Source organism: Neoarius graeffei, chromosome 19 (genome assembly GCF_027579695.1).
Source record: "Neoarius graeffei isolate fNeoGra1 chromosome 19, fNeoGra1.pri, whole genome shotgun sequence".
Lineage (NCBI taxonomy): Eukaryota > Metazoa > Chordata > Actinopteri > Siluriformes > Ariidae > Neoarius > Neoarius graeffei.
In genome coordinates, this window is record NC_083587.1 from 33,150,601 (window position 1) to 33,177,870 (window position 27,270).

The window sequence follows — 27,270 nt, forward strand, 5'->3', positions numbered from 1 at the left end:
ACCACAAAGTAAAAAGTGCCTAACATTTGCTCAGTGTTAGTTCAAGCATGTAACATTTATCTAGTAAAAGACCAAAGAAAGAAAGTTTTCAGGATGTGTAGTTCATTTAATGTAGAGTTGTCTTTAAGGTGTAATTTTGCCATTACAATCAGATTATTGCAATACACACACAGGTCTAGAAATGCAATACCCTTGTCACCTGTACTCATGCACAGCAATCCAAATATCATGGTAATAAAACCACTGATTTATTTAAGAAAGTAAATCATCCAAGTCAACCAAAGCATTGCCATTTCATTTGACATCTCATTGACAATTCTCACATCACCTTTTTGCAGTCTGGAATCCAGGAAGAGTGTTCGAGTAAAAGAACGAAATACTTTATAAAGCACTCCTAGCACTAACTTATAATTGAAGCTTAGTTAAGATAGAAAGTCCACAAAGAACATGATGCAATTATCAGGACAGCCACATTCTCTAAGAAAATTTAGAACTAATACTAACTAGGTTCCTTAATACAAATCACACAGTGGATCATCCTTACATCTCTACCATACCTATGGAGCATGAAAAATACGTAATGTAAAAGTAATACAACATATGGCCAAAGGTTTGTGAACAGCTGACCATATCCTTTTGAGCTTTTTGAACGTTCCAGTCCAGATTTATTTCCTCTATTGCTGATACAATCACCTCCATTCTCCTGGCAAGGCTTTCTACTAGATTTTAGAAGGTGGCTTGGGGCATGTAGGCATTCTAGTTCAAAAGGTTCCTCTCAAAGGTGTTCAGTTCAGGTCTCTGTGCATGTTCTTCCACTCCATCCTCGACAAACAACGGATCTCATTCATGTTCCACTGAAGGGAAACTGTCAAATTACAGTATACAAAAAGACATCCTATACAAGTGTGGAGTGGAAACTATTTGAAGAAAGCCCAAATACTGGTGTTGGTCAGGTGTCCATATAGTTTTGATCATATTGTGTATCTCCACATGTTTGGGCCCACTGTACGGTATAATAGAAAGGATTCTTGCTCCAAGTTAAAGCATTATGCTACAGTATTTCTAAAATTAAAATATGATCAACACAATATAAAAATATACAATTGCAGACGTGACCCCACTCTTACAAAGACGTCCATCTAGCTCAGTAAGCTGTACTGAGTGACCTCTCTACCCTCCCTCATCGCTTTATACCTGGTACTTCAATCATCTCTTGGCTATATCTGAAGCGAGTTTGTACGGTTTCACAGAAGGTGATGTCCAGGACACTTTCCCATACTGTAGTGATCACTAGCTGTTCACTGTTTTTCCTTTTCTTTTCTGATTAGGGTCTAGTTCAAGAACCATCCATGTTGTTTCACTGACCCCAGGTCAGACCAGGAAAACCTCACAGGAATCATTATGATAAAAACAAATCCCGCTTCTCCCACATCTCTGTTCGGACCACTACAAGTAAAGCAACCTGCACATCTGAAACAAGGACATCATGATATAGCCTCCGGTGTATCAGGAGTCAAAAACAGGGAGATTGACCATTCTTAAAAAAAAATCACAAGAGCACAGGGTCTGAAGTTTCTTTAGATTACATGTGGTATATAAAAAGACAACGGGACAGAGATCTAAAGCTAATAAAACATTTTTTTTAAATCAATTTACTTAATGAAGCTTTCTGTATGGGGATATTTATTTAACATTTAAGGAAGGAATCTCCAGCGTCAGTTTAAAACAAGTTTTCCATCATGGGAAAGTCTTTAACACAAGAACACACTGGTTTCTCAGAAATGTAACAAGCTGCCTTTTTTTGTCTTAACATCAAGAGAAGGGGAAGGAAAAAAAAAAAAGGCTGGAGAGGGAAGACTGTTTATAGCTCTTATAGGGAGGGAAAGTAATCTCATCGGCCCTTACTGGATGCGTTCCAACCTCTATGGCAAAATGAATGGGAAGATCTTTTCAAAAAATTACATTTCGGGTTACACTTCGAAGTTAAGACAATGGCTTCCATATGTTGTGCATGTTGAGCAGCTCTATCGATCCTGGTGATCATACTTTATTTTATCCACCGATTTGAATTGTTTTGAATGTTTTTTAATAAGCTGATCAAAGACTACACGGACCCGACGTCGCCGCAAGTCTAGCGCCTTTCCAAATCTGTAGCAGGTGGCGGCCAGCGAGTAGCCTACATCAACATGCCGATTTGTATAGCGTGGTTGGCGGAGTATTTCTGTACCAATAAGAAATGCATCCTTCGTGGGGATAACCATTACAGATCAGGGAATGTAGTCAACTGCCGGTGGTTGCAGTCTGGCACAAAACAAAGCATGATCAAAATACACAGATCTTTCCGGTCGTGGGATAGCTAAGCCTACTGCTGACGTAATATGAGCGACTCTGACTAGACAGTTTGGTTGTAGTCCGTTTCTGACAGGTTAGGCGCAATTTCGATCTTTTAAAAGACAGCGAAATTTCACCTGATACTTTCACCGTTAGTAGATAATCCCAACATATACAACATATTTTTGGGGGGTGTACAAGTTCCACGTCATAACTTCGTGGGATTTTTTTAAAAATCGGGTCTATGGGATTTTCAATAGTATGGCTCTCGGCTTAGGAACGCTACCACTAGGATCGCTGTGTTTCACTTTCCCTCCCTATAACGCAAATAACATAACTCACTGACGTTCCACAGCATTATATCCAGGTATAACCGATTAAGAAGCACAATGTGTTGTTCATGAATAAATTGGTTTCCACTGTAATCTTTGGCAAATCGCTATGGTGCAAGAGGAACAATTAACCCTTTGGGACATGCCACTATCCGAGAATAAACTTTAGTATGCTAACTTCGATCATTAGTGTATGAGGAACTTCCATTTCGTTGCCATAAAAAAGTATTGGGCTGCTTTCAACGTATGCTTTGGGCCATTGTCCATCTGCACCATCCAATGAGTTTAGAATCATTTGGCTGAATCTGATAACGCAGCCCTGTGCACTTTCAAAATCATCCTGCTGCTTTGGTCAGCAGTCACATCAATGATTAGAAGGGAACCAGTTCCACTGGCAACCATACATGCCCACACCATAACACTGCCTCCGTCAGGCTTCACAGATGAGGTGGTATAATTCAGATCATGAGCAGTTCTTTTCCTCCTCTTTACCTGTCTCCTCCTCCGATTCTGGTAAAGCAGATTCTTGTTCCATCTGTTCGTAGGATTCTTCAGAACTTACAGGATTTTTGGTGGTTTTTAATTTTCTTTTAGTCCTCCTCTCTTTGACGCTTACGGCAGACCAACGGTATTTACTCTGGTGAAGTCTTCTCTTGATTGTTGACTCGGACACGGATACGCCTACCTCCTGGAGTGTGTGCTTGATCTGGCCAACTGTTGTGAAGGGGTTTTTCTTTATCAGGGAAAGAATTCTTCTGTCTTCCCCCTCCGTTGTTTTCCGAGGTCTTCCAGACCTGTGGTTGTTCATGAGGTCACCAGTGTGTTCTGCCTTTTTAAGAATGGACCAAATAGTTGATTTGGCCACACCTAGTGTTTTTGCTATCTCCCTAATGGATTTGTTTTCATTTTTCAGCTTAATGATGGATTGCTTCACTGGCAGTGACAACTCTTTGGACTTCATACTTGGTTAATAGCAAGAGATTCCAAAAGCAAACCTTCTTAAATCTGCTTATTTCGAAGGGGAAATTAACTTATTATGGTATTTTATAACTAGGTACAACTGTTTTCGCTCAGCCAAATCTCTTTTCGCTCAGCCAAATCTCTTTTCAAGACAAAAGTGTGTTATGATTTAGTCATGCATTACACTACAGCAGTCTCACGGATGCAGCATGAACCTTAGACACCAAACACGTCTTGGGTGATCAACAATATTTGGGGTAAGCATTCACGTTAAACTTGACTATCTGCACCTGATTAATTTTACATGTACTTATTTAACCAGTTAATCATGTCCTCCCGGGCCTCCTGAATGTACGGTCTGTCTGCTGGGTTGACGTCTTCTCGTTTACGATGAACGAATCCGTGAGTTTGATTGGGGAAAATCTTCACCTTGAAGTCAACGGTGCACGTGTCCTTCAGTTTTGCCTCAAGTGATGTAACCTTGGAAATAAATAAAATATTATTACACACGCGTATACAAGTACCAGTTTATACTTCCTGTTGACCGCAACCTGAAGTTTCAGCTCTTACCTGGTCAAGTGGTATTACTGTATCTTTTTCGCCAAAGATAAAGAGAGTCGGACTTTTGAGTTCATAACGATCCTCTTGCTCTTGAATTATCCCTGCAAAGATGATATTACTTTGGTAAGCACATTAATAGGCACATACTAAAGGTAAGCTACACAAGGTTAAGTCCTTACATACTGTACTCAAGCATGGTTTGCAACTGTCCACCCTACTGCCACATCACTTCCCTTTACTTGCACCAGAAGACGTTTCTATGGATTTGGTTGAGTGGGGCTTTGTTCTGGAACTACACCTTTCGCCACACTACCGTTCAAAAGTTTGGGGTCACCCAGACAATTTTGTGTTTTCCATGAAAAGTCACACTTTTATTTACCACCATAAGTTGTAAAATGAATAGAAAATATAGTCAAGACATTTTTCTGGCCATTCTGAGCATTTAATCGACCCCACAAATGTGATGCTCCAGAAACTCAATCTGCTCAAAGGAAGGTCAGTTTTATAGCTTCTCTAAAGAGCTCAACTGTTTTCAGCTGTGCTAACATGATTGTACAAGGGTTTTCTAATCATCCATTAGCCTTCTGAGGCAATGAGCAAACACATTGTACCATTAGAACACTGGAGTGATAGTTGCTGGAAATGGGCCTCTATACACCTATGGAGATATTGCACCGAAAACCAGACATTTGCAGCTAGAATAGTCATTTACCACATTAGCAATGTATAGAGTGGATTTCTGATTAGTTTAAAGTGATCTTCATTGAAAAGAACAGTGCTTTTCTTTCAAAAATAAGGACATTTCAAAGTGACCCCAAACTTTTGAACGGTAGTGTTTGTGGCACAGACACCAATTACTGAATGCAAGTGTTCAGCATTTTATTTTTATTTCAGTGATTGAATTAATTCAATTTGTTCCCTTATTAAAGACCACTGTAACTGTACTAGCAATCTTTCCCTGCCACACTGATATCATAGGGACTCATTAAAGAAAATATCTCGCAAATAAACAAATTGAGCTAAAAGTCAGTCTTTATGTCTGTCCTTTATAAAAAAATAATAAAAAAAAAAGCTGCATGCTGAATTTTTCTTAAATGATATAACCACTAACATGATGACAATAGACAAGACTATTTTTTTTTTGTCAGGGAGGCCGCCATAACTCCATCGTGCGTGATGTCATTTTCCACGAGCACAGCAGAGGTGTACGAGTGCATGCTATACTAGTGTCAGCAGGGCAAAGTATTCGGTCAGGGATGGTTGGAGACGGATGCAAGCGCAAAAGAAAAAAGTGCAAACGGTCCAAATCGGCAGGCGTGTATCGTGAACGGTAAAACAGGCAAAAAGTAGAGCGAGGCACAAACAGAATATCAGACAGAAGCAGGGTCAAAAACGCAGAACAGAAACCAGGAAATAAGGCTCGGTAATGTGTCGCAACAACGCAATACTTCGCAAAGTTAGCCTGCATTCTGAGTCCTTATTTAGGCACACTGCTGATTGCACCTTAATCCCAGGCAGGTGCGAGTCATTCATGTAATGCGAAAAGAAAAGAAAAAGCTGACAGACCCCACCCATTTCTTGGTCAATAACTGCACTGGCAAAACTGTGGGCATCCTTTACCAAAATGCATAACCTTATATCAAAACTAAGTGTACGTGAGAGTTACCGTAGACTGAAACTCCAGCCTTGACTTCAGGATATTGGAGGGCTATGTAGTGTGTGGCCACTCCACCCCAACAGAACCCCACCACCCCAATGCTTTTAGCTCCACGTTGTTTCTTGAGGTATTTTAAAACCACATCCACCTCCCTAGGTACATAAAAATGCATAATTAAAAAGTTCATAATGAAATGACGTCTCAAAAGTTAAGGATTTGGACCAGTGATTGAAAGGGTCTGAGTTTAATTCCCAACACCACCAAGTTATCACTGTTAGGTCTTGGAGAAAAGTCTTGACCCTGAATTGTGTCTCAACTTTAATAAAAACACATCTAAAATGTGTACACTATATGACCTGTATGGCCAAAGGTATGCCTCAAATGTCTTTATTGCACCAAGACTTCCCTTCACTGGAACTAAGGGGCCCAAACCTGTTCAAGCATGACAATATCCCACGGTCCATAAAGATGGATTACCAATGTTGGTGTGGAAGAACAAGTGTCCTGCACAGAGCCCTGAACACCTCTGGGATGAGTTGGAAAGGCAAATACGTAGCAAGTCCTTCAACATCATCAGTGCCTGACCTCACTAATGTTCTTATGACTGAATGGGCAAATCCCCACTCCAGAAAAGTAGAGGTTATAACAGAGGGGACTAAATCTGGTATGGGATGTTCAACAAGCACATATGGGTATGACTGATCAGGCATCCACATACTTTTAGCCATATAGTATATAAATATAAGGCATGCCAAAAATTAAACATTATAATTAATGATTAACTTATTGATGTTGGTGGGTTTTTTGTCCTTAAGCCACTCCTGAAATGTTGACCAGTCACTTGAAGGACTCCATGGCTCCTTTCCAAGAAAGAAGTCTGGGCAAACAGCACTGTAATCAGGAGGGAAAGGGGAGAAAAACCCAGGTAAGCCCAAACAATTCACTCTGTAGTTACATAAGATAAGATTTGGATTAAATTAAACAAAGGCTATTTGTGCAATTATTTTGATACTTATTTCAAATGTTAGGATTTTGCCACATATTTGGCTACAATTTGAATATTAATTTAGCATAAAGAAATAAAAATATTACACATATCCATTTGATGCAAGCATGTCAGCCATGTATCGTGTATTGGGGAGCTGCCATCCAAAAATGTCCTGAATTACAATGACCGCTTTGTCGGTTGGTGCTTTAGGTTTCACCACATAAGCTTTAACATGCTCAATCTGAACCTCTTCACCAAGACTGCCATATTCCATCCTGTCTCCAATGTCACACGGGCATGGCCTGGCTTCATTTGCCATCTAAAAATTGAAATACGTTTTATATAGTAGGCTTTAAAAAAATGTTTTATACAAATACCTGTTGTGCTTTAGCATTTACACAAAGTAAATACATTTCATTGAGAATGATTAGAGAACGTGAAAATCCAGACCGCTGTTGACTCCCCCCCACCCCCATGACTGAGAAAAGTGTGTGGGCCATTTCTTTCATGCACACTTAACCAGCACAGTAATAACACACACTATATCAGGGTTTTTTCTAGAAAAATTTAGTACGAGGGCGCTTCAAGAGAGCGAAGCGGGGGGGGGGGGGGGGGATGGTGCCGGTTGTCCATCCCCCCCTCCGCCGTGCGAAGCCTTTGAAAAATTGAGGCTACAATGGGACATTCTGAGGCTATCGGAGAGGGAAACTGTAACAAATTGTCTGTCAACATTGAAAAAGAAAGAAGTAATCTTCTTCTGCCCCGGACAGTCTTTGGCTTTCTTCCGTTTTGCGGCGCTGGATGACATCTTTAAATGCCCAAGTGTCAACAAAAACAACTCGCGAACTACTTCTGTCAAAAGCTCCCACACCGGTGGGTGAAAGGTCATTCAGTCTCGAGAAATCTTGCTCTACAAGTCAGCTGACCTTGTATGTAACCCATGTCAAATCTCGCGAGAGCAGCCGCGACAAATAAACAACTAAACAACATGGCGCCTCAGTCTGGGAAACGCCAATTCGGATTGTTTTTGCACCGTCTGGCGGTGTATCTACTATGATTGGAATATTTTTGGAGTAATTATAACGTATTTGATGATCAGACACATTGTCACGTGGTGTTGCTGGGATGTTTTCACGGAGAAAAGATCGTTTTGAGAAAGATTGCATGTTGTGCAGTAGCATATAAGTGCATGGCCCAAGTGTGACTTGGGGTTCAATCGGCATTTCGGTAAGGGGGCGCACGCCGAGAGTAAGAGGGCGTAGCACCCCTGTTCCCCGGTTTAGACGAAAGCCTGCTATAATGGTCAAAAGTTTGTGGACACCTGACAATCACAGCAGTGTGGTTGCATGTTAGCCTGGGCCCGCCCATCCTAAGTGTGACGCAACACGGGGGGCTGTTGCGAACTTAGTCTGGCAAGGCAAGCTATCTCCAGCTCTTCCAAGCTCCCGAAAAATCGGGAGCCAATCAACTTTGAGCATCTCCAACGGCCCTGGGTAGAGGCGTGTTCAAGGCAGTGACGTAGTAGAACTGCGACCGGAAGCCATAGATTGTTTACAGAATCTATGCCGGAAGCGCTTCATTCACTAGAAACATTACGAACATGGAGCAGCGGCAAGCCTTTGACACAGCGGTAGATGCTGTATTGAAAGCATTCAATGGGAAGTTCTCAGTGAAAACGGAGCAAAGAGCAGCCCTGGAGGTATTTATCGTCCTCTTCCTCTTCAGCTCCTCCTTCCTGTTACTCAAGCAGTTTCCGTCGCGTCACATACGTCAGAGGAAAGAGTGATGTGATTGGTTTAAGCTTCGTCACAGCCTTTTCTGGCTTCGACCAGTAGCAAACTGAGGCATTTCAGGGAGGCGGGTCAACCACGCACTTTGGGAAACGGTTGGGCTTAATATCTATGCCAGACCAATGCTCGCAGAGCTTTGAAGTTGCGTTAGCCAGACTAGTTGCATGTTATAACATTAAGATTTCCCTTCATTGGAACCAAGGGGCCCAAACCAGCTCCAGCATCAAAATGCCCTGTGTACAAAGTGAGCTGCATAAAGATGGAATGTTAACTGCGTGACAGGCCTCCTCGCCAACATGACCTCACTAAAGCTCTTCTGGCTGAATGGACCGGCTGAAAACTACAGTACATCTGGAATGGTCTGTCCAATAACCACATATGGGTCAAATCGGTCAGTTGTTTAGATGAATGCACTCGTAAGGTTTGGAGGAAAATGGAACTTTTTCCCCAAATAAATAAGCATAATGTTTAAATTACAGTAACAAAAATCAAGAAAGTAAATGCATGGCATAGTTCATAAGACCATGTAGTACAACTCGCTTTTTACAGTTGTGGTCAGAAGTTTACATACAGTGACATTAGGGCTGTAACGATACACCCAACTCACGATTCGATTCGTATCGCGATTTTTGACCCACGATTCAATACGCCCACGATTTTTTTTAAATGTTTTTTTAAAAGTAGTAAATTTGACTTATTAACATTTACTTACTTACATTAACTATTTAATAACAAATAATTCAGACCACTGCAGAGAATGAGCAATATGTATGCAAAAATGAACAAATGTATATCCAAAGATTGTTTTATTTCTCAAAATAATACTGTTGAGCCAGAAGCTCTGTTTTTTTCGGTTCTGAAAAAGTCATTTTTCCAAATCGTGTAAATCCGTTAAGATTTTTTTTTTGGGGGGGTGGCTCTCTCACTGTCTCACTCTCATAGGGCCAATGATTTTCTGTGATCACGGAAAACAGATGGAAATTACGGAATTTTTATGGTGAAACATTGCTCGCGTGTCAAAATGTAACTGCCGCAGAAGGCTTCCGCCCAAGCAGACATGCCTTCAGTGTTGCCAGATATTGCTAACGTTTTCCACCCCAAAATATGTTCAAAACCAGCCAAAAAGCACCTAAACCTGCCCAATCTGGCAACACTGCATGCCTTTCCGGTCAAGTGATTGTGATTGGCTTGTGGCACACCTAGCCAGCCAATGAGCTGCTTGTTTACAGATTTGCTCCCCGCGTCGCAACCAGAATGGCGACCGCTTAAAAGAAATGAATGCTCTGCCAGTGGAGAGTGCGGACGTTGCGTGACTCGCAGAAGATTGTCGCAGGTCGGCGAAAAAACGACTTACTAATAGATATAAAAAAATAAAAGTTTAAAATGCAATTTAAATAAAAAGTAAAGTATTCATAAATTGAAGTTTGGAAGCGCCTCTGTTTTTGGGCTGAGGAGAAGTTTGAAAGGGTGTACCGCGATTCTGCCTTCTTGTATCGCGATACGGATCGTGGCTCTGCGTATCGCAATTTCAATACGCATATCGTTACAGCCCTAAGTGACATGAATGTCATCTTGGATATGAATGTCATGGAAATATTTGGGCTTTCAGTGGCTTCTCTGAACTGTTCTTTTTCTGTGGCAGAATGACTGTACAGCATACATCTTTAAAAAAAAAAAAAAGCTAGAATTCGGTGCACAATTTTCTTTGGGTTTTCTGAAATCAACACAGTCAAAAATTTGTATACACTCACGAAGATTATTAATTCAGAGGTGCTGAAATTTCCAAACTGTCTCTTATCTCGCCAAGGCCGAGGTCTCTTAACTTCCTGTTAGTGATCATGACTGACTACAGCTAGTAGCTTCTCTGTGCCTTCATATAAAGGGTTTGTTTACAGCACTCATTGGATTGACCAACACACAGTATAAAATGGGAAAGTCCAAGGAGCTCAGTGCAGATCTGAGAAAGAGGATCACCCAACTCAGGAATGTCTTGGAGCCATTTCTAAAACAACTGCAGATCCCAAGATCAGTTCAAACAATTGCATGCAAGTTACTGAGAGGTGTTGTCACTTTGCTTCAAGAAAACCCAAACTGTCACCCTCAGCTGAAAGGAAATTGGTTCGGATGGTCGGGAACAACCCAGGAACCACCATGGCACAGCCCTGCCATGAACTGGAAGCTGATGGATCACTGTCTATAATTCAGGGAGTTTTATAAATCACCATGGACTAAGAGGCCGCTATCCAACAAATAACCCCCTGCTCCAAAATGAACACCTTCAAGCTTAACTAAAGTTTGAAGCTGACCACATGGACAAAGAAAAAGCCTTCTGGAGAAAGCTGTATGGTCACAAGAAAAAGATTGAGTTGTTTGGCCACAATGACCACCATGTACCACTGTACCAGCTGGTGGTAGTGGTGGTAGCAGCATCATGCTCTGGGGCTGTTTTACTGCCAGTGGAACTGGTTCATTGCACAAAGTGGATGGAATAATGGAGGAGGACTACCTCAGAATTCTTCCGCATAACCTCAAACCATTGGAAACTTGAACATGATTGGGAGTCACAACTGGACAGTGAACCCAAACACGCATCAGAGCTGGTTGTGGAGGATAAAGCAGGCTAACATTAAGCTTAAAACACCTGACTTCAACCCTACTGAAAATATATAGACCATGCTTAGAAGTCAAGTCCATGCCAAGGAGAAAAAAAAATAGAAATCTACCAATTCTACCATGAAGAGTCGTGAAATATCCAACCAGAATTCTGCCAGAAGCTTGTTCATGGTAAACAAAAATGTTTGGTCAAGGTGAATCTTACAAAGAGACATTTTACCCAAATATTAGGTGCGCTGTATGTAAATTTCTGACCATGCGTTGATTTCAGAAAACTCAAAGAAAATTGTGCACCTAATTCTAGTTTGTTTGTTTTTTTAAAAGACATGCTGTACAATCATTTTGCCACGGAAAAAAAAAAAAAAAAAACAGTTCAGAGAAATCACTGAAAACCCAAATATTGCCATGACATTCATATCCAAGATGACATTCATGACACCCTGTAAACTTCCAACCACAACTGTAAGTTTAGAAATGCGAAGAGCTGAGAAATTGATTTATTATTATTATTATAAAACTGCTTGAGGGAGTGGGCACAGGACATTGCCATGGGACGCCATGTGCTTTCAGCTCTACCCCAAACCACAAAAAAAAAAAACCAAGGGGGAACCTAGCACGCCAAATATATTCTTAATTTCACTGAACAAATATAATCTTCTAATTATAGAGATGAAAGTGGAGCAAAGAAAAAAATCCTGAACTTTTGGAAGTCAAACTAAGATGGGGGGGTTGGGGCAACGTCCCCCGAAAATATTTTAATAACGTAACACGCAAAACCCTGCATTCTAGTGCATTTTAGTACTTATTTTCACTAAAACAAGTTAGAACTTTTAAGCCTTTTTCTTTCATGTACATTAATGATTAACATGTCAAAAATATCAAATTTAATTCCCCGAGTTAATGAGTAATTTTCAGGAGTGCATTTAGAAAACGCGGTGATTTTCCTGCTACACAGTTCATTACTTTGAAAAAAAAAATAAAAAATCAGACAGTTGAAGGTAAACTCAGCAAAATCCCAAAACAGCACTGTTAAAGTAAAGGTCTGTTAGAGTTTCTAAAGCTTTCAGGTTTCAATGTTGGGGACATCGAGCCTCGTTTATCAATCTTTTAGTAGAGTTGTGCGTTTGCAGAAGCTAAAGTGAACTAAAACTTCCAATTCATATTTATGCGAGTTGAAGCCAATTGTTTACATTAGTTCGTATTGTCTGTAAATTTAAACACCAATGAATGAATACCAAATTTCTCATGTAAATCAGGGGCGTAGTGAGGATTTTTCAGGGTGTGTGTGAGACACACTGACTACGTTTACATGCACGTCCAAATCGAGCTGCTGTTGGTAATCGAGCAAAGGGTCCCAGCAGGGGTGCCAGAGAAATCCAATCCTACATGCACAAGTGAAATCGGGCTATTGTGCAAGGTGCATTGTGCACCCGAGCCACACGTGGCGCTACACGCCCCATCGTGTTGGTACACTTCCGGTTGTCGTCATGAAGAAGAGCTATAGTGTTGCCAGATACTGCTGACGTTTTCCAGCCCAAAACATGTTCAAATCCGCTAAAATGCACTTAAAACCCCCAATCTGGCAACACTAGTAGTTCCGTGTTCAAGCTGTTAGGCTTGCTCTAACAGACTATGGCTACAAACTGTCCGGCGCAGACCACTGTTTTGTAAGACAACTTATTTTGCACAATAATATTTTTCTAAAGTCGATTTTTTGCTTACAAAAAAATATTTTTTTTTTGCTTACAATTTAACTTATGTCTTAATAAACACACAAAAAGTTCAATTGTTTTGTTTTTATTGACATTCTTCAGATGTTGGACATATATACACATATATACACACACACACATATATACACATATATATATATATATATATATATATATATATATATATATATATATAAAATATAATATATATATATATATATATATATATATATATATATATATATAATGTGTGTGTGTGTGTGTGTATATATATATATATATATATATATATATATATATATATATATATATATATATATATATACACACACACACACACACATATATACACACATATATATACATATACACACACACATACACAAATACAATTACTTGTTTATGTAATTCACAGCTATGCAACAGCTGTACAGATGTATTTGGTGATACAGTAAGTGAGCTAAATTTTAACAGTGCAAACAATGCCACAAAAAGAAAAGATTCATGCCGTTGTCATGATTCGTTGTCATGCCGACCGAGGCTGTTGGGTTTCCCGCTTGTGGTCTCATCACTCGTCACTTCCGGAAGTAGCTCGACAACTAGCTCGATAGGGTATACATGCACAAAGTAGCTCGGCAGAAATCGCATAAACTAGGTCGTGTAGCTCGATTCCGAGAAATCAAGTTCGGTTCAATTTCAGCCGAATTAAGGTGTATACATGGCATTTTGAACTTCGATTTCAGTCGAGCAACGGCAGAAATTCGATTCTCTCTATGTGCATGTAAACGTAGTGAGTGACTGGCAGCCTGAGTACATTATGTAACAAAAAATAATGACCATTGCTAGTTTTAGGCAGCTTAGAAACCGTCTCTTCCATTATTGCTGTTTCCTCCACGGTTTCTTGATGTGTTCTAGAAACGGCACGAAAACTTAGCTTCGAAGTCACAAAATGCAACTTTGATGGAAAAAAATATATAATAAATTGTTGACCTCTCTTCACGTCGAAAGGAGGAGGAAAGTTTTGCTTGTTTTGACATGGCGAATTATTAACACAAGAGGAAATACTTGTAATTCGCAGCTAAAAAGACTGCAGCTACACTGGGAGCTTGAACAGGCTTTCTAGTGCGATTGTGTTGCGCTTGCGCAGAACGGTGCGCGCCTTAGCTCGTGTACCTGAAGGCGCGCTCCTAACGAGTTCCGGCACGCGCGCCGTTAACAAAACACCTGTCTTTAATCAATGAACTATGTTTGGGCTATTTAAGGACCGCGCCCATGCAAGGACGATGCGAAGTATTACGCCGCGTCTAGGAACGCGAAAAATCCGAAAAATAAATTTCTCCATTTGGGAAACCGGAGATTTAAGAGTTTTGTCAAATATCCGGATTTCCAGGTAAATCCAGAAGACTTTCATCTATAAAATTCAACATGCAAGTTAAACCGTTTTGTTATAGATTACTTACGATAAACTGAAAATCTACGGGGATCCCTTAATTATCTATGATCAAGTAGTGCTGTAACAAAAATGTGCATGAAAATATGAACAGTGGTTTTGCTCCATTTTATGCAAACCAACGAAGAGAATCGAGCATCATGACCTCCTGTTGATCACAAAGGGATCTGAACCTAAGACCTGCCACCTTAAAATAAGTTGCTGTATTACTATAACTGTAATGATTTAGAATGTTTCTGATGCAATTACCGTAATATATGTAGAACTAAGATACAAGTAAGGCAACTGCATATTATAAAGTTTAAACGTTGGCACTTTATTAAATGGACTAGATTAAAACATTTAAAGGAAAAGAAAACTTAATTCATACATTTAAGTTTGCAGAAAGATTATGTATTTATAAAAACATTCATGAAGAGAATTTGTTAATAAGTGTCAAATGTAGCATAATTGCGAATAATAACGATAAGCATATTTGGCAGTGTGATGTCACTGTGAGCCTTTAACAAAAGAATAACCCGGAGCCGCCTTTTGTTAAATGGATCCCAGTGACATCACACTGCCAAAAATGCTTATGATTATTATTTGAAATGATGCTGTATTTGACACATTTGGACAACTTCACTTCGTGAGTGCGTTTATAAGTACATAATCTTTCTGCAAACCCAAACTAATGAATTAAAGTTTTCTACTCCTTTAAAGCAGATTAATTCTCCTTGGCTTTTGCTTGGCCCAATGTTGGGCAACCCTCTCATATGCCGCTTTTCCACTACAAACGCGGCTGAGCCGTGCCGTGCTGAGTCGAGCTGAGTGGGGCTGTTGGAGTTGCATTTCGACTACAACCGCGCTGAACCGTGCTGGCTGGAAGTGGGTGGACACATTGGGTGGAGTTAGCGAAAGTGGGTGGACGTCACGTGATGTCGTTAAGCAGCGCAAACAGTGACATCAGTGAGCTTTTAAGCGGTAGTCTCACGACCCGGATAGTAAACAATAAACATGGAGGACATGGAGTCGTTAGTGTTGCTGGTCTTGGTGCTGTGGCTTGTTGTCACCGACAACGCCAACAGATACTGGCAAGAGCGTATAGATGAGGCGAGGCGCATAAGGCTTCAGAAATTCTCGTAATTCTTCTTCTTCCGGGTTTGCGGTGTTTACAGATCCCAGCGTGCTCGCGGGGCGTGTGGGCATGTGAGGACACTCCTCACCAATCAGTGCACAGGGGAGTGTCTGCTCACGCCCCCAGCCTCACTCGGCTCACTTTGGCTCGCTTCAGCCCCACTCCAAAACGGTGCGAGTTTTAGGGGCTAAGCAGGGCTGAAGCGAGCCAAGTCGTGCTGTTTTTTGGTAGTCGAAACGCGAGCCGTGTCGGGCTGAAGTGAGCTGAAGCGAGCTGAAAAAGGGTAGTGGAAAAGGGCCAATAGTCCGTCTCACTGCCATCCATGACGATATGGATCAAATTGTCCAGCGAGTCTTCTCCTAGCTTATTAAAATCAGTCGGCTTTGTCCTTTCAGCACCGAGATGTCGCCCAGGATTGGTTGGCGAGTGCGTGATGTTATTGTTTTTTGGGGATTTTTTTTACCCTTAGGCAGCCTCTCACATTACTGCCTGAGGGACAGGGAGAAAACCACCGGAAAAGGTTTTAAACGAACGCAACAAACACGAAACAAATGCAAGTTGGCAGATGACCATAAAATACTCGATAGTTACAATATAATAATTTTATGTATCTCTCACAGAATTTTCGGAGATATATTGAGTATATTCAATACATCGCACAGCCCTAGTCTGAATCTTCGCTTCATATATATTTTTTATTTTCAACTAGCCAGCCGGGCTGCCTAGTGACAGGAATTACCCACCAAATGACAAATTAAGACCACCGTGAATTTCGAGCCCTGAAACATATCTCACAATGACCAAATTTCAGAGGAAACTAAATTTCACTGATTTTATGAAATCGAAAAGCAGTCTCACTTAAAAAAAAAAAAATCCCATAATATGCTGGGGTCTTTTACAATTAAATGTAGTGAATTCAAGTTCTGTTATGAACTGAGACTTAAAGTCACTTGTTTTCTGTGCTTAAATAGGTCAAACTGGGTTTTATGTAGCTTGTATGCCAGGTGAACTTTATTACTTTGCTGTTTAATCAGTAAGCATACAAGCTGACAGGAAGCAACACTGAAGCATGACCCATTTCTGAGGACGTGCACAAGCAAGGCTCCAAATGGGCACAGGATACATGCAGCAGCTATCTTGCATATTCATGGTTAATACCAAATGAAGCACATGCATTAGTTGTATGTCCTTTACACTACGTTCAGACTGCAACCTGAAACGACCCATATCCGATTTGTTGTGAAATCCGATTTTTTTGTTAGGCCGTTCACATTACCAATTATATGAGACTTGTATGCGATCTCCAGTATGAACGGAAAACGACCCAAAAGTGTCCCGCATGCGCAAATTGACACGTAATAAGCACATCTACGTAATACGTAAACAAAACAAAAAAAAAGCGCACTCTTCAAGTTTAATGATTTCTTTTTTTTTTGTTTGTTTAATTATCTGGTTAGTGTTAAAGTGTGAGGTCTCGTGTGTGTTTTTGTTTCTGAACTGAAATGAAAACGTGTAGCCTGGTAACGAGGGTTGACTCCTAAATGTCTCTCTAATTTCTATATAAGTGCACTACATGTTACTAGGAAGTAATGGATTTTTAAACTCTATATAGTGCACTCGAGCTTCAGTAGGCAGTCATTTGGGATACGGCCGCTGTATTACCAAACTCTTAATTCAGGCTTAATAATTTGCACATATTTATTTCGTCATATTAATAAACTTTTTCTACATTTTTATAAATATTTATTTAGATTGTTTATAGCCAGCTGAATTCTGCAACTTCTCTCAGCGCTGGCTCAAGGTGCAGAAACACCAGTGCAGTTTGCGATGGAGATGAGGCGAGACCTGGCGATGTGGTTTTTGTGGCGGCGGCGGAACTCACACAATAATCTGATTAACAGCAGAGTAATGAGACCGAAGGTGTCAAATTACTGGAAATTTCCAGAACAATCTTATAATCTTGTAATACAGGATGGTTTAAGTTATAAATCAGTTATAGAAACTGTTTTATTTAATCAGGCTAACAGATCAACATCCAGGTCCCTACCAAATCCACCATTAGCTTGATCAATTCTATAAAAGTCTATTTAAATTCTGAAAACTGTACAAATGTTTTCCAAACGCAGAATAGTGACGTTTGTCTCTTGTTGATGACGTGTAGGTCGCATGAATGCGACCTGTCCGGTCAGACTGCAGTCGCATGTGAAAATATCGGATATGCATCGGAATTAGGACCACATATCCAAGCGGCCTGGGTCGCATGTGAAAAAAATCGGATCTGTGTCATTCAGATTGTCAATAACAAATCGGATACAGGTCGCATATGGGCAAAAAAAATCAGATATGGGTCGTTTCAGGGTGCAGTCTGAACGTAGTCCTAGTTAGAACCGTTTGGATTTTGCATTTGACTTCATATTTTTCCGGCACCGAAACAGTGGCAACAAGGAACTGGCTTTGAAACTGGTGCGGTCATAAATGAAAATGCTGATTTATCTAAGTACAGCCCCTTTAGAAACCCCAACAGAACAGTTGTTGCATTTGACTAGAGGTTGCAACTGGTCATTCCCAACCTCCAACCAGCTTAAAGCATACACGCAGAACCATGGCCTCATTTTTTGTTTATAAATGCCTTGAGACCTCAAGAATAGCACAGGAATAGTTTTAAGCGTTAACAATAAATCTAATATAGTCATTTTTATGATTAAAGTGATTTATATAGGTAGCAGTCTGAGTGAACGACCTTACAGCAGGAAGTCTATCGGTCTTCTCGCCATTTCCGCTATACTAAAACACAGAGCTGACTGCAACTCCAATCTTCCATTTTGAGCTAATTTAATTTAACAACATGTCACGTAGGTGTGTTGCTGGCGGGTGCAGCAACACGACAGAAGGTGGATTTACGTTGCATTCATGGCCCAAGAATGTTCAAACTGCAAAGATTTGGACGCGTTTTGTGAGAAGTTCACGGGCACATTGGGCGCCTACGAAGTGATCTCCTTTGATCTGCACATTTTACTGAAGACTCGTACGAAACCTCTGATCTGTTGAGAAGCGTTGGCTATAAGCCCGTATTGAAAGAGGGTGCAGTACCAACAATTAAAGGAAAAGAAAACTAGAAGAAAAGGAAAGCAAATTGGAGTGTGAGCCGAGGATTGTTGCTAAAACCCGGGATGGAACAGGACATATCACTCGGGCAGTGACCTCCCCGCAGTTGTTGCTAAAACCAGTGACGTGCCTGTTAGCAACATGGCACCAGTCAAGCTGCATTGCTTCTCTGTTTAAAGTTCCCTTCCTTCTTCCGAACGTCTTTTGTTCAAGCAAAGGCCATTTATAACATTCTTGAATCACAAAAACATTTCTATAATACGAAGGAATTTGGATGCAGATCTGAATATCACTGCTTCATCATTTACGTCACCGCCAGCACTGTCACGTCCACTCAACAAATTAATTCACGGCACAGTCGTCTCACAGCAAGAAGGTTCTGGGTTTGAGCCCAGTGGCCGACAGGGGCCTATGTAGAGTTTGCATGTTCTCCTCGTGTCTGGTTTCCTCCACAGTTCAAAGATATTCGGCTAGGTTCACATGGGGTGGCCTTGGGTTGAAGTGCCCTTGAGAAAGGCACCAAACCCGCAACTGCTCCCCAGGCGCCGTAGCATAGCTGCCCACTGCTCTGGGTATGTATGTGCGTGCATGTGTTCACTGCTTCAGATGGGTTAAATGCAGAGGAATTTCACTGTGTTTAAGTATATGTGTGATAAAGTTGTTCTTCAATGGCTCCCATTCCCACTGGAGCCAGGACAAAAGACTAATGTTCCTAAGTCACCAAGAGATAGATTAACATTTTGACGTTCAGTGCTCTCCACGGGCGCTTTTAAAGTGGCGCACCGCCACGTTATAATTCGGTTGATTGAGGAAGTGAGGAAGTACGTACATCTATACGACTCCAGTTCTAGTCATTATAAGTAACCGGGGGATAAACACTCCACTAACCACACCCACCAACTACTCCTAGTGATTTCACGCCCCCTTGTGTTGTGGCGGTGAATAACATCGCGCACGCCTATTACTCCCCGCTCAACGATAAATTACAACTGTCTGCGAAAAGCTATCTGCGAAAGCCTTGTCGCAAGAGCATGCAGAGGCCCTTAGTGTAGCTTTAAGCAGGGCTGGGAGAAACAAATGAAGTGATTCTCAGAGAGAACTTTTTTTTTTTTTTTTTACAATTCAGAATCCACTACTTCCATAGTGCTTTTAAATATAAGGCTGTAAGCCAGGGCTTTTCAAAGTGTGGGGTGCGCCCCCCCTGGGGGGCGCCAGAGTTCTTCGGGGGGGGCGCAACGTGAGAGACAAAATGGATCGATTTTTAGTACCTAAAGCTACAGTGAGTGAGGAGACAGAGTCTGGGCCAAGCAAAAAAACAGAGCCTCCAGGATGTTGCGATTTGCAACTTCAGCGCAAATTCAACCAATCCCCGCGAATTCAGGGCGGTGTTGCAATTATATCCAATCACCGCAACTTTCCCGCAAATTTGACCAATCGTTGGCGTCGTCTTGAGGCGACGTCGACAAACTACCTTCCGCCTTACTTCCGTGTGTTCAAGAGAAGCAGCATGCGCGTCGTGTTGCCAGATTGGACGATTTCAAGTGCATTTTGACGAGTTTTGAACATATTTTGGACTGGAAACCGTCAGCAGTATCTGGCAACACTGAAAGTGTGTTATGTTTACAGTGAAGGACTGTGTGCACTTTTTTTTTTACTTAATACAAGAAGTTAATGGATGCCAACATTTTTGCCAAAATGGTATTTTATTTTCCATTGTTTAGGCAGCTTCAGCATCATACTGTGAGATTCTGTTCAAATTGTTTTTTTTTCTTCTCTGAAGCCTGAGCCATTTATTAGTTTATAATTATTGTTTAATTTAGTCTTCAGGAGAGACTGCCTGCACACAGTACTAGTATTAATAGTTTTTTTTTCTTACATGAAAGCTAAGGCATTTATATTATATTTTAAGGTAACTTCATGTGCTGTGAGGTTCTATGCACTTTAACTTTTGAACCAACAGGTGCATTTGGATAAGTAAAGCCTATTTTTCTGCATTTTTGTAGTCCTGGTAATCTTTTATATTGGCAAAGTTGTTTATAGGACCATTTCTCTTTGTTTTTTTAATCAATAGTTTTTCAGTAATAACTTAATATTTAACACATCACTCAATTTTAATCACAAAAAGAGAAAATCGCAACAATTTCTCACAACTTTCACTTCCTCCCGCAATGTAATCGCAACAAAAACCTAAAAAACACCGCAACTTTCATCGCTATTTTTTTGGAAACCCCCCCGCAACATCAGACATTTTAGCCCGCAACAATCACGAAAAAGGCCCGCGGAATCCTGGGGGGACTGAAAAAAGAAGGAAGTATGACCACGATTATTTAAAGTTTGGATTTTCATGGACTGGATCTGAAGATGCTCCACTGCCACAGTGTGTTGTCTGCCAAGAGATGCTAGCTAACGATGCTATGGGATGTTTAAAATGTGTAAAACAAGATGTTTTAAAAAGCACAGATGTTTAAAATGTGAAAAAGAAAAAAATAATGTGTACAACAACCATTTTTTAAAAATACGAATGGAACATTAAGTATAGCAACAACAAAAATTGTAAGGGGGGGCTGTTGTTTATTTGCTCTCCGAGGGGGGGCTCACTCTCCCACACTTTGAAAACCCCTGCTGTAAGCTTTGTGTTAGTTGTCTCTAATATTTATGTCCCAATATCTTGACCACATTTTAGGATGGAAATAATCATTTTAGATATGTTATTTTATATTGAAAAATTAGCTGTCTCGGAGAGGACTTTTTTTGACACAATTACATACTAATTTGATCAAAATAGTCTGAAAACTTACTGGCATTCAACATTAAAACTTAACTATGTTTCCAATGATATGGAACCAAATATGTGTTTGATGGTATAAAGAATGATTTAAGTGCATCCCTTTTGGAGCTACCTGTGGTCAAAAAAGCACTTTTTCTAAATGACACGAGTAATTTTGCTAAATATGACACATACTGCCATACATTCACCAAAAATAACGTTATCACCACATTTTTTTTGCATGGTAAATAGAGCCATCACAGGGCTACAATAAACAACCAAGTTTATTTAGTCAAGCCTTTTGATATTGAAGATAATAAGTGTTCAATGTGATTTTTAGCTTGCGTACCCTGATCGTAAAACCACCCCCATTTCAGTTTGCTGTGCAGTGTGAATGGGGTAATGGAGTGCTCTTCTCAACCACTGCTTCCTTCTCTGTTTACGGAGTGACGTCAAATCAATATGGCTGCTTATACCTTTTTATTACTTCTGCTGTTTACCCATACACTGCTTTCGATCAAAATCGCTTGTTAAAATCTAAAACACAGACTATACCCTGCCTGAGGAGGAAAATATCCCTCAGAGATCACAGTTAACTGCTAGCATGCTGCTAACAAAAGACGAACATTGAGGCGCCATTTTCAACCTGTAAATTACAACTCGAATGCAGATATGTTGGATTTTTCCCACTTAAGTGTGTATTTCTGCGGCCTGGACCCAGCTCCAAACAGGATACATAAGAAACGGGTCATTTGGAGCTAGCCTCGCTTATTTATTTATTTATATCTATAACGCTTTTTCTTTTTTTTTTTGCTGAATGGAGGTCTGTTTTGTAAAAATCTACAACATTGTCCTCAGAGAGATCTAGTCTTACACAGGATCGAACAAAATCGGGTATTACTCCTTATTAGCATCCTGGAATCTTCCAGGATTAAGTTTAATAGCCTAATACAATGTAAACATGAGAGTTTATTGAAAACAGTCCTGAAAGACGGATTAGTGGTTTCTGAGGATGCGCAGAAGCGACGCTTCAAACAAGCTCTGGGCGCGCGCACGCACGCAGGCGCACTCACTCGGCAGCCATCTTGTGCACGCGTGTTTTAATAACAAATCTAATTCAACCTTTAGAACCTAAACTAACAGATTCACCTCACTAATGCGGCAAAAATACTCATCTAATCGGCTCTAAAAGCTAGATAACTACCCTGTTCATATCAAACTCGATATTAACTACTTCACGTCTTTGCAAACGTGCATATTATTTGTATGCACTCCAATAGTCAAAACTGTCTAATCCGTTTGGATTTTTGTTGCATTTCACTCACCGTGTTGCACTGAAATAATGCAAAAAAAAAACCAAGCTCCTAAAGTGAAGGTCGAACAAGAAAACTCATGTATCTGAGCACGGCTCCTTTAGAAACGCCCACAGAGATCAGTTGTCGGATTTTTCCACCAGGAGCCAGATCCAAATGGGCGTGGCCTAGCTCCAAGTGGGCGTCCTCCGGGTTAGGGTTTGGGAAGATAGAATCAACCTTCAGCAAAACGTGCTACCAGCCGGACAGGTTTTCTGGACAATGCTCTTGCAGACTATAACTGCAATACACTGTACAGTCGCTAGATGGCGACAGTCTCAACGATTCAGAATGAATGGCTCTAAATGGAAGTAGACAGACATAATTGGGTGTGTCCAAAGCAGAACGTGCTTTGATTTATCGATACCGAGGTGAAGCCTTCGAGGTTTAATAGTTTCATCAGGTGTCATATACACTTATTATTCTAACAATCTTATTGACATCCTCTGGGCATTCCATGTTTCTCAAAGTAATGACCTTCGTGGGTTTAAAAAAAATAATGATATTAATAATGAGAAGCGGGGGGAGGAAGAAGAAAAAAAAAAAAAGGCACCGCTGGGATTCGAACCCAGGATCTCCTGTTTACTAGACAGGCGCTTTAACCAACTAAGCCACGGCGCCACAGCCCCGTCCCGGGCATCATTTCAGAAGAGTATGTCTGTGCCAGTTCAATTTCCAAGTTTAATTTAAATAAAGCCTGCTGCCTAATATTTTAAAAAATATTTGTTAGGTGAAGCACCGGGAAGCAAAGCACGATAGTTTGGCTGATTAGCTTTATGGCTAAATGTGATTTAAACAGAGTATTTTTGCTGTTTGTTTTCGGACGTTGAAGCCCTCTGTTCTCCACAAACTAACTTTATGTCCATATTGGGACTGAAAATTTACCAAGAGAACATTTTCTGAAGATGAACTTACACAAGGTGTATTCCTGTTGGAAAAATACACATACAGTGGTGCTTGAAAGTTTGTGAACCCTTTAGAATTTTCTATATTTCTGAATAAATATGACCGAAAACATCATCAGATTTTCACACAAGTCCTAAAAGTAGATAAAGAGAACCCAGTTAAACAAATGAGACAAAAATATTATACTTGGTCATTTATTTATTGAGGAAAATGATCCAATATTACATATCTGTGAGTGGCAAAAGTGTGTAAAGTGTGAACCTTTGCTTTCAGTATCTGGTGTGACCCCCTTGTGCAGCAATAACTGCAACTAAACGTTTCCGGTAACTGTTGATCAGTCCTGCACACCGGCTTGGAGGAATTTTAGCCCGTTCCTCCATACAGAACAGCTTCAACTCTGGGATGTTGGTGGGTTTCCTCACATGAACTGCTCGCTTCAGGTCCTTCCACAACATTTCAATTGGATTAAGGTCAGGACTTTGACTTGGCCATTCCAAAACATTTAACTTTATTCTTCTTTAACCATTCTTTGCAGCAGATGCAGCAAAACAGGCCCAAACCATGATACTACCACCACCATGTTTCACAGATGGGATAAGGTTCTTATGCTGGAATACAGTGTTTTCCTTTCTCCAAACGTAACACTTCTCATTTAAACCAAAAAGTTCTATTTTGGACTCATCTGTCCACAAAACATTTTTCCAATAGCCTTCTGGCTTGTCCACGTGATCTTTAGCAAACTGCAGATGAGCAGCAATGTTCTTTTTGGAGAGCAGTGGCTTTCTCCTTGCAACCCTGCCATGCACACCATTGTTATTCAGTGTTCTCCTGATGGTGGACTCATGAACATTAACATTAGCCAATGTGAGAGAGGCCTTCAGTTGCTTAGAAGTTACCCTGGGGTCCTTTGTGACCTCGCTGACTATTAAGTGCCTTGCTCTTGGAGTGATCTTTGTTGGTCGACCACTCCTGGAGAAGGTAACAGGGGTCTTGAATTTCCTCCATTTGTACACCATCTGTCTGACTGTGGATTGGTGGAGTCCAAACTCTTTAGAGATGGTTTCGTAAACTTTTCCAGCCTGATGAGCATCAACAACGCTTTTTTTGAGGTCCTCAGAAATCTCCTTTGTTCATGCCATGATACACTTCCACAAACATGTGTTGTGAAGATCAGACTTTGATAGATCCCTGTTCTTTAAAGAAAACAAGGTGCCCACTCACACCTGATTGTCATCCCACTGATTGAAAACACCTGACTCTAATTTCACCTTCAAATTAACTGCTAAGCCTAGAGGTTCACATATTTTTGCCACTCACAGATATGTAATAGGGCGGCACGGTGGTGTAGTGGTTAGCGCTGTCGCCTCACAGCAGGTTCGAGCCCCATGGTCGGCGAGGGCCTTTCTGTGTGGAGTTTGCATGTTCTCCCCATGTCCGCGTGGGTTTGCTCCAGTTTCCCCCACAGTCCAAAGACATGCAGGTTAGGTTAACTGGTGACTCTAAATTGACCGTAGGTGTGAATGGTTGTCTGTGTCTATGTGTCAGCCCTGTGATGACCTGGCGACTTGTCCAGGGTGTACCCCGCCTTTCACCCGTAGTCAGCTGGGATAGACTCCAGCTTGCCTGTGACCCTGTAGGGAGCACAGGTGGCCAAGTGGTTAGAGCGCTAAGCGAATGGTCCCTGGTTCGAGCCTCGGCTCGACGGGGATCTGGGGTTTGTTCCCTGTCCACCCAGCAGTGAATGGGGACCTGGTGGAAACACTGGGGAAGTTCAAGGTGGTGAGGAAAGGAACTGGCCACCCTACCTCACTATGCCGATGGCCCAGGACAAGTGCGCTCTCTAACAGGCACTCCCCCAATGTACGAATCGTATATGGGACTCCCCTTTGCTTTGCGACCCTGTAGAATAGGATAAAGTGGCTAGAGATGATGAAATATGTAATATTGGATCATTTTCCTCAATAAATAAATGGCCAAGTATAATATTTTTGTCTCATTTGTTTAACTGGGTTCTCTTTATCTACTTTTAGGACTTGTGTGAAAATCTGATGATGTTTTAGGTCATATTTATTCAGAAATATAGAAAATTCTAAACGGTTCACAAACTTTCAAGCACCATTGTACAGTTACACATTAACACTAATTTTTTAAAATAAATACACTCCACATTGAGACTAATGTAAATGTTAACCAGGATTCATTACAAAATTATTTTTAATTTGCATATTTTCATGTACAATCACTGAACACCTTCTTAAGAACACTTTACTCATCATGTATCGGGCCTCCCTTTTCTGAAAATCAGCCTAAATTCTTTGCAGCATGGTTTCCACAAGATGTTGGAAACATTCCTTTGTGATTCTGGTCCATGTTGATATTTCTGTAATTCCTGCAGATTTTTCAGGTGTGAATCTTCTGTTCTACTACGTCCCAAAGGTCACCTACTGGATTCAGTTCCCGTAGCTGGGAAGCCCATTGAACAACACTGAACTCATTGTCACGTTCATGAAAGCAGTTTGAGATGACATTTGCTTTGTGCCATGGTGCACTATCATGCTGGAAGTAGCTATTAGAAGATGGTAATTTGTGGCCATGAAGGGATATGGCGTGGCATTCAAGCAATGATTGGTGTTAACAACCAAAAAAGTGTGCCAGGTAAACATTCCCCACACCATTACACCACCTCCACCAGCCTGGACTGTTGACACAAAACAGGTTGGGTCCATGGATTCTGACCCTACCATCTGGAAATCAAGATTCATCAGAACAGGCTACATTTTTCCAGTCTTCAAGTGCCCAGTATTGGTGAGTCTGTGCTCACTGCAACCTCAGCTTTCTGTTCTTGGCAGACAGAAAGTGTAACCCAATTTGCTCTTCTGCTCTTGTAGTCCATCAGCTCTAAGGTTTGACGAGTTGTGAATTCTGAGATGTTTTTCTGCTCACCAAAATTGTACAGAGTGGTTTTCTGAGTTACTGTAGCCTTTCTGTTCAAACCAGTCTGGCCATTCTCCTTTGGCCTCTCTCATCAGCAAGCCATTTCCATACACAGAACTACCACTCATTGGATGTTTTTTCTTTATTACACCCTTTTGAGAAAAACTCTAGAGACTGTTGTGCATGAAAATCCCAGGACATCAGCAACCTGTCTGGAAACAGCAATTATGCCACAGTCAAAATTACTAAGATCACATTTTCTCCCCATTGTGATGGTTGATGTGAATATTACCCAAATATTATCCTTTATCTGTAGGCATTATATCAAAGAATAAAGTGAAATGTTTGGTTGTTTAAATATGTTGAGAAAAGTCTACAGTTTCCATAGGACGTACTTATTTTTTCACATGACTGTAGCTTTGTGGTACACACAAGGTCTAATGTGTATGAGTGAAGAACATGGATGAGAAATGATGGGCATATATAAGTACAATGGTACTTCTATCTGTCAGGTCAATCGGTCTTCATGATTTCGTTGAAAGTCTCAGCATGTGTGCGTACATGCACAAGAGGGTGCTACTCACCATCTCCTAGCAGTTAGGATGGTTGGAATACAGCTGATTTAATTTCTTCACCAAAAAGCTATTTGCTACAATACACCTATAAGCTAATCTAGGTAAGAATGTGATGTCATA

General features: G+C 40.8%; 1 protein-coding gene and 1 non-coding gene across 3 annotated transcripts; both read right to left on the reverse strand.

The window, feature by feature from the left end:
* Positions 1 to 85: 85 nt before the first annotated feature.
* Positions 86 to 22,966, reverse strand: cmbl (carboxymethylenebutenolidase homolog (Pseudomonas)). Of its 2 annotated transcripts, XM_060900003.1 has the most exons (6): positions 22,709 to 22,966; positions 6,934 to 7,148; positions 6,625 to 6,732; positions 5,851 to 5,993; positions 4,194 to 4,285; positions 86 to 4,103 (listed from the first exon to the last, which is right to left on the reverse strand). In XM_060900003.1, the coding sequence occupies exons 2-6, from the start codon at positions 7,146 to 7,148 to the stop codon at positions 3,924 to 3,926; spliced, it is 738 nt and encodes a 245-aa protein (XP_060755986.1). In that variant the 5' UTR covers positions 22,709 to 22,966; the 3' UTR covers positions 86 to 3,923. The 2 variants fall into 2 exon arrangements, with proteins under 2 accessions (XP_060755986.1, XP_060755987.1); XM_060900004.1 differs by lacking the exons at positions 6,625 to 6,732; positions 6,934 to 7,148; positions 22,709 to 22,966 and adding an exon at positions 6,319 to 6,618.
* A 316-nt stretch (positions 22,967 to 23,282) lies between these two features.
* Positions 23,283 to 23,356, reverse strand: trnat-agu (transfer RNA threonine (anticodon AGU)). Its single transcript has one exon. It is a non-coding gene; the product is annotated as a tRNA-Thr (tRNA).
* Positions 23,357 to 27,270: the final 3,914 nt, after the last annotated feature.

Coding starts and splice junctions, on each gene's coding strand:
- cmbl (XM_060900003.1), bottom strand. CDS start 7,148: ATGGCAAATGAAGCCAGGCCATGCCCGTGTGACATTGGAGACAGGATG. Junction 6,733..6,933: donor CTTGCATCAAATGGATATGT/GTAATATTTTTA, acceptor TCCTGATTACAG/TGCTGTTTGCCCAGACTTCT. Junction 5,994..6,624: donor AAACCCACCAACATCAATAA/GTTAATCATTAA, acceptor TTATGTACCTAG/GGAGGTGGATGTGGTTTTAA.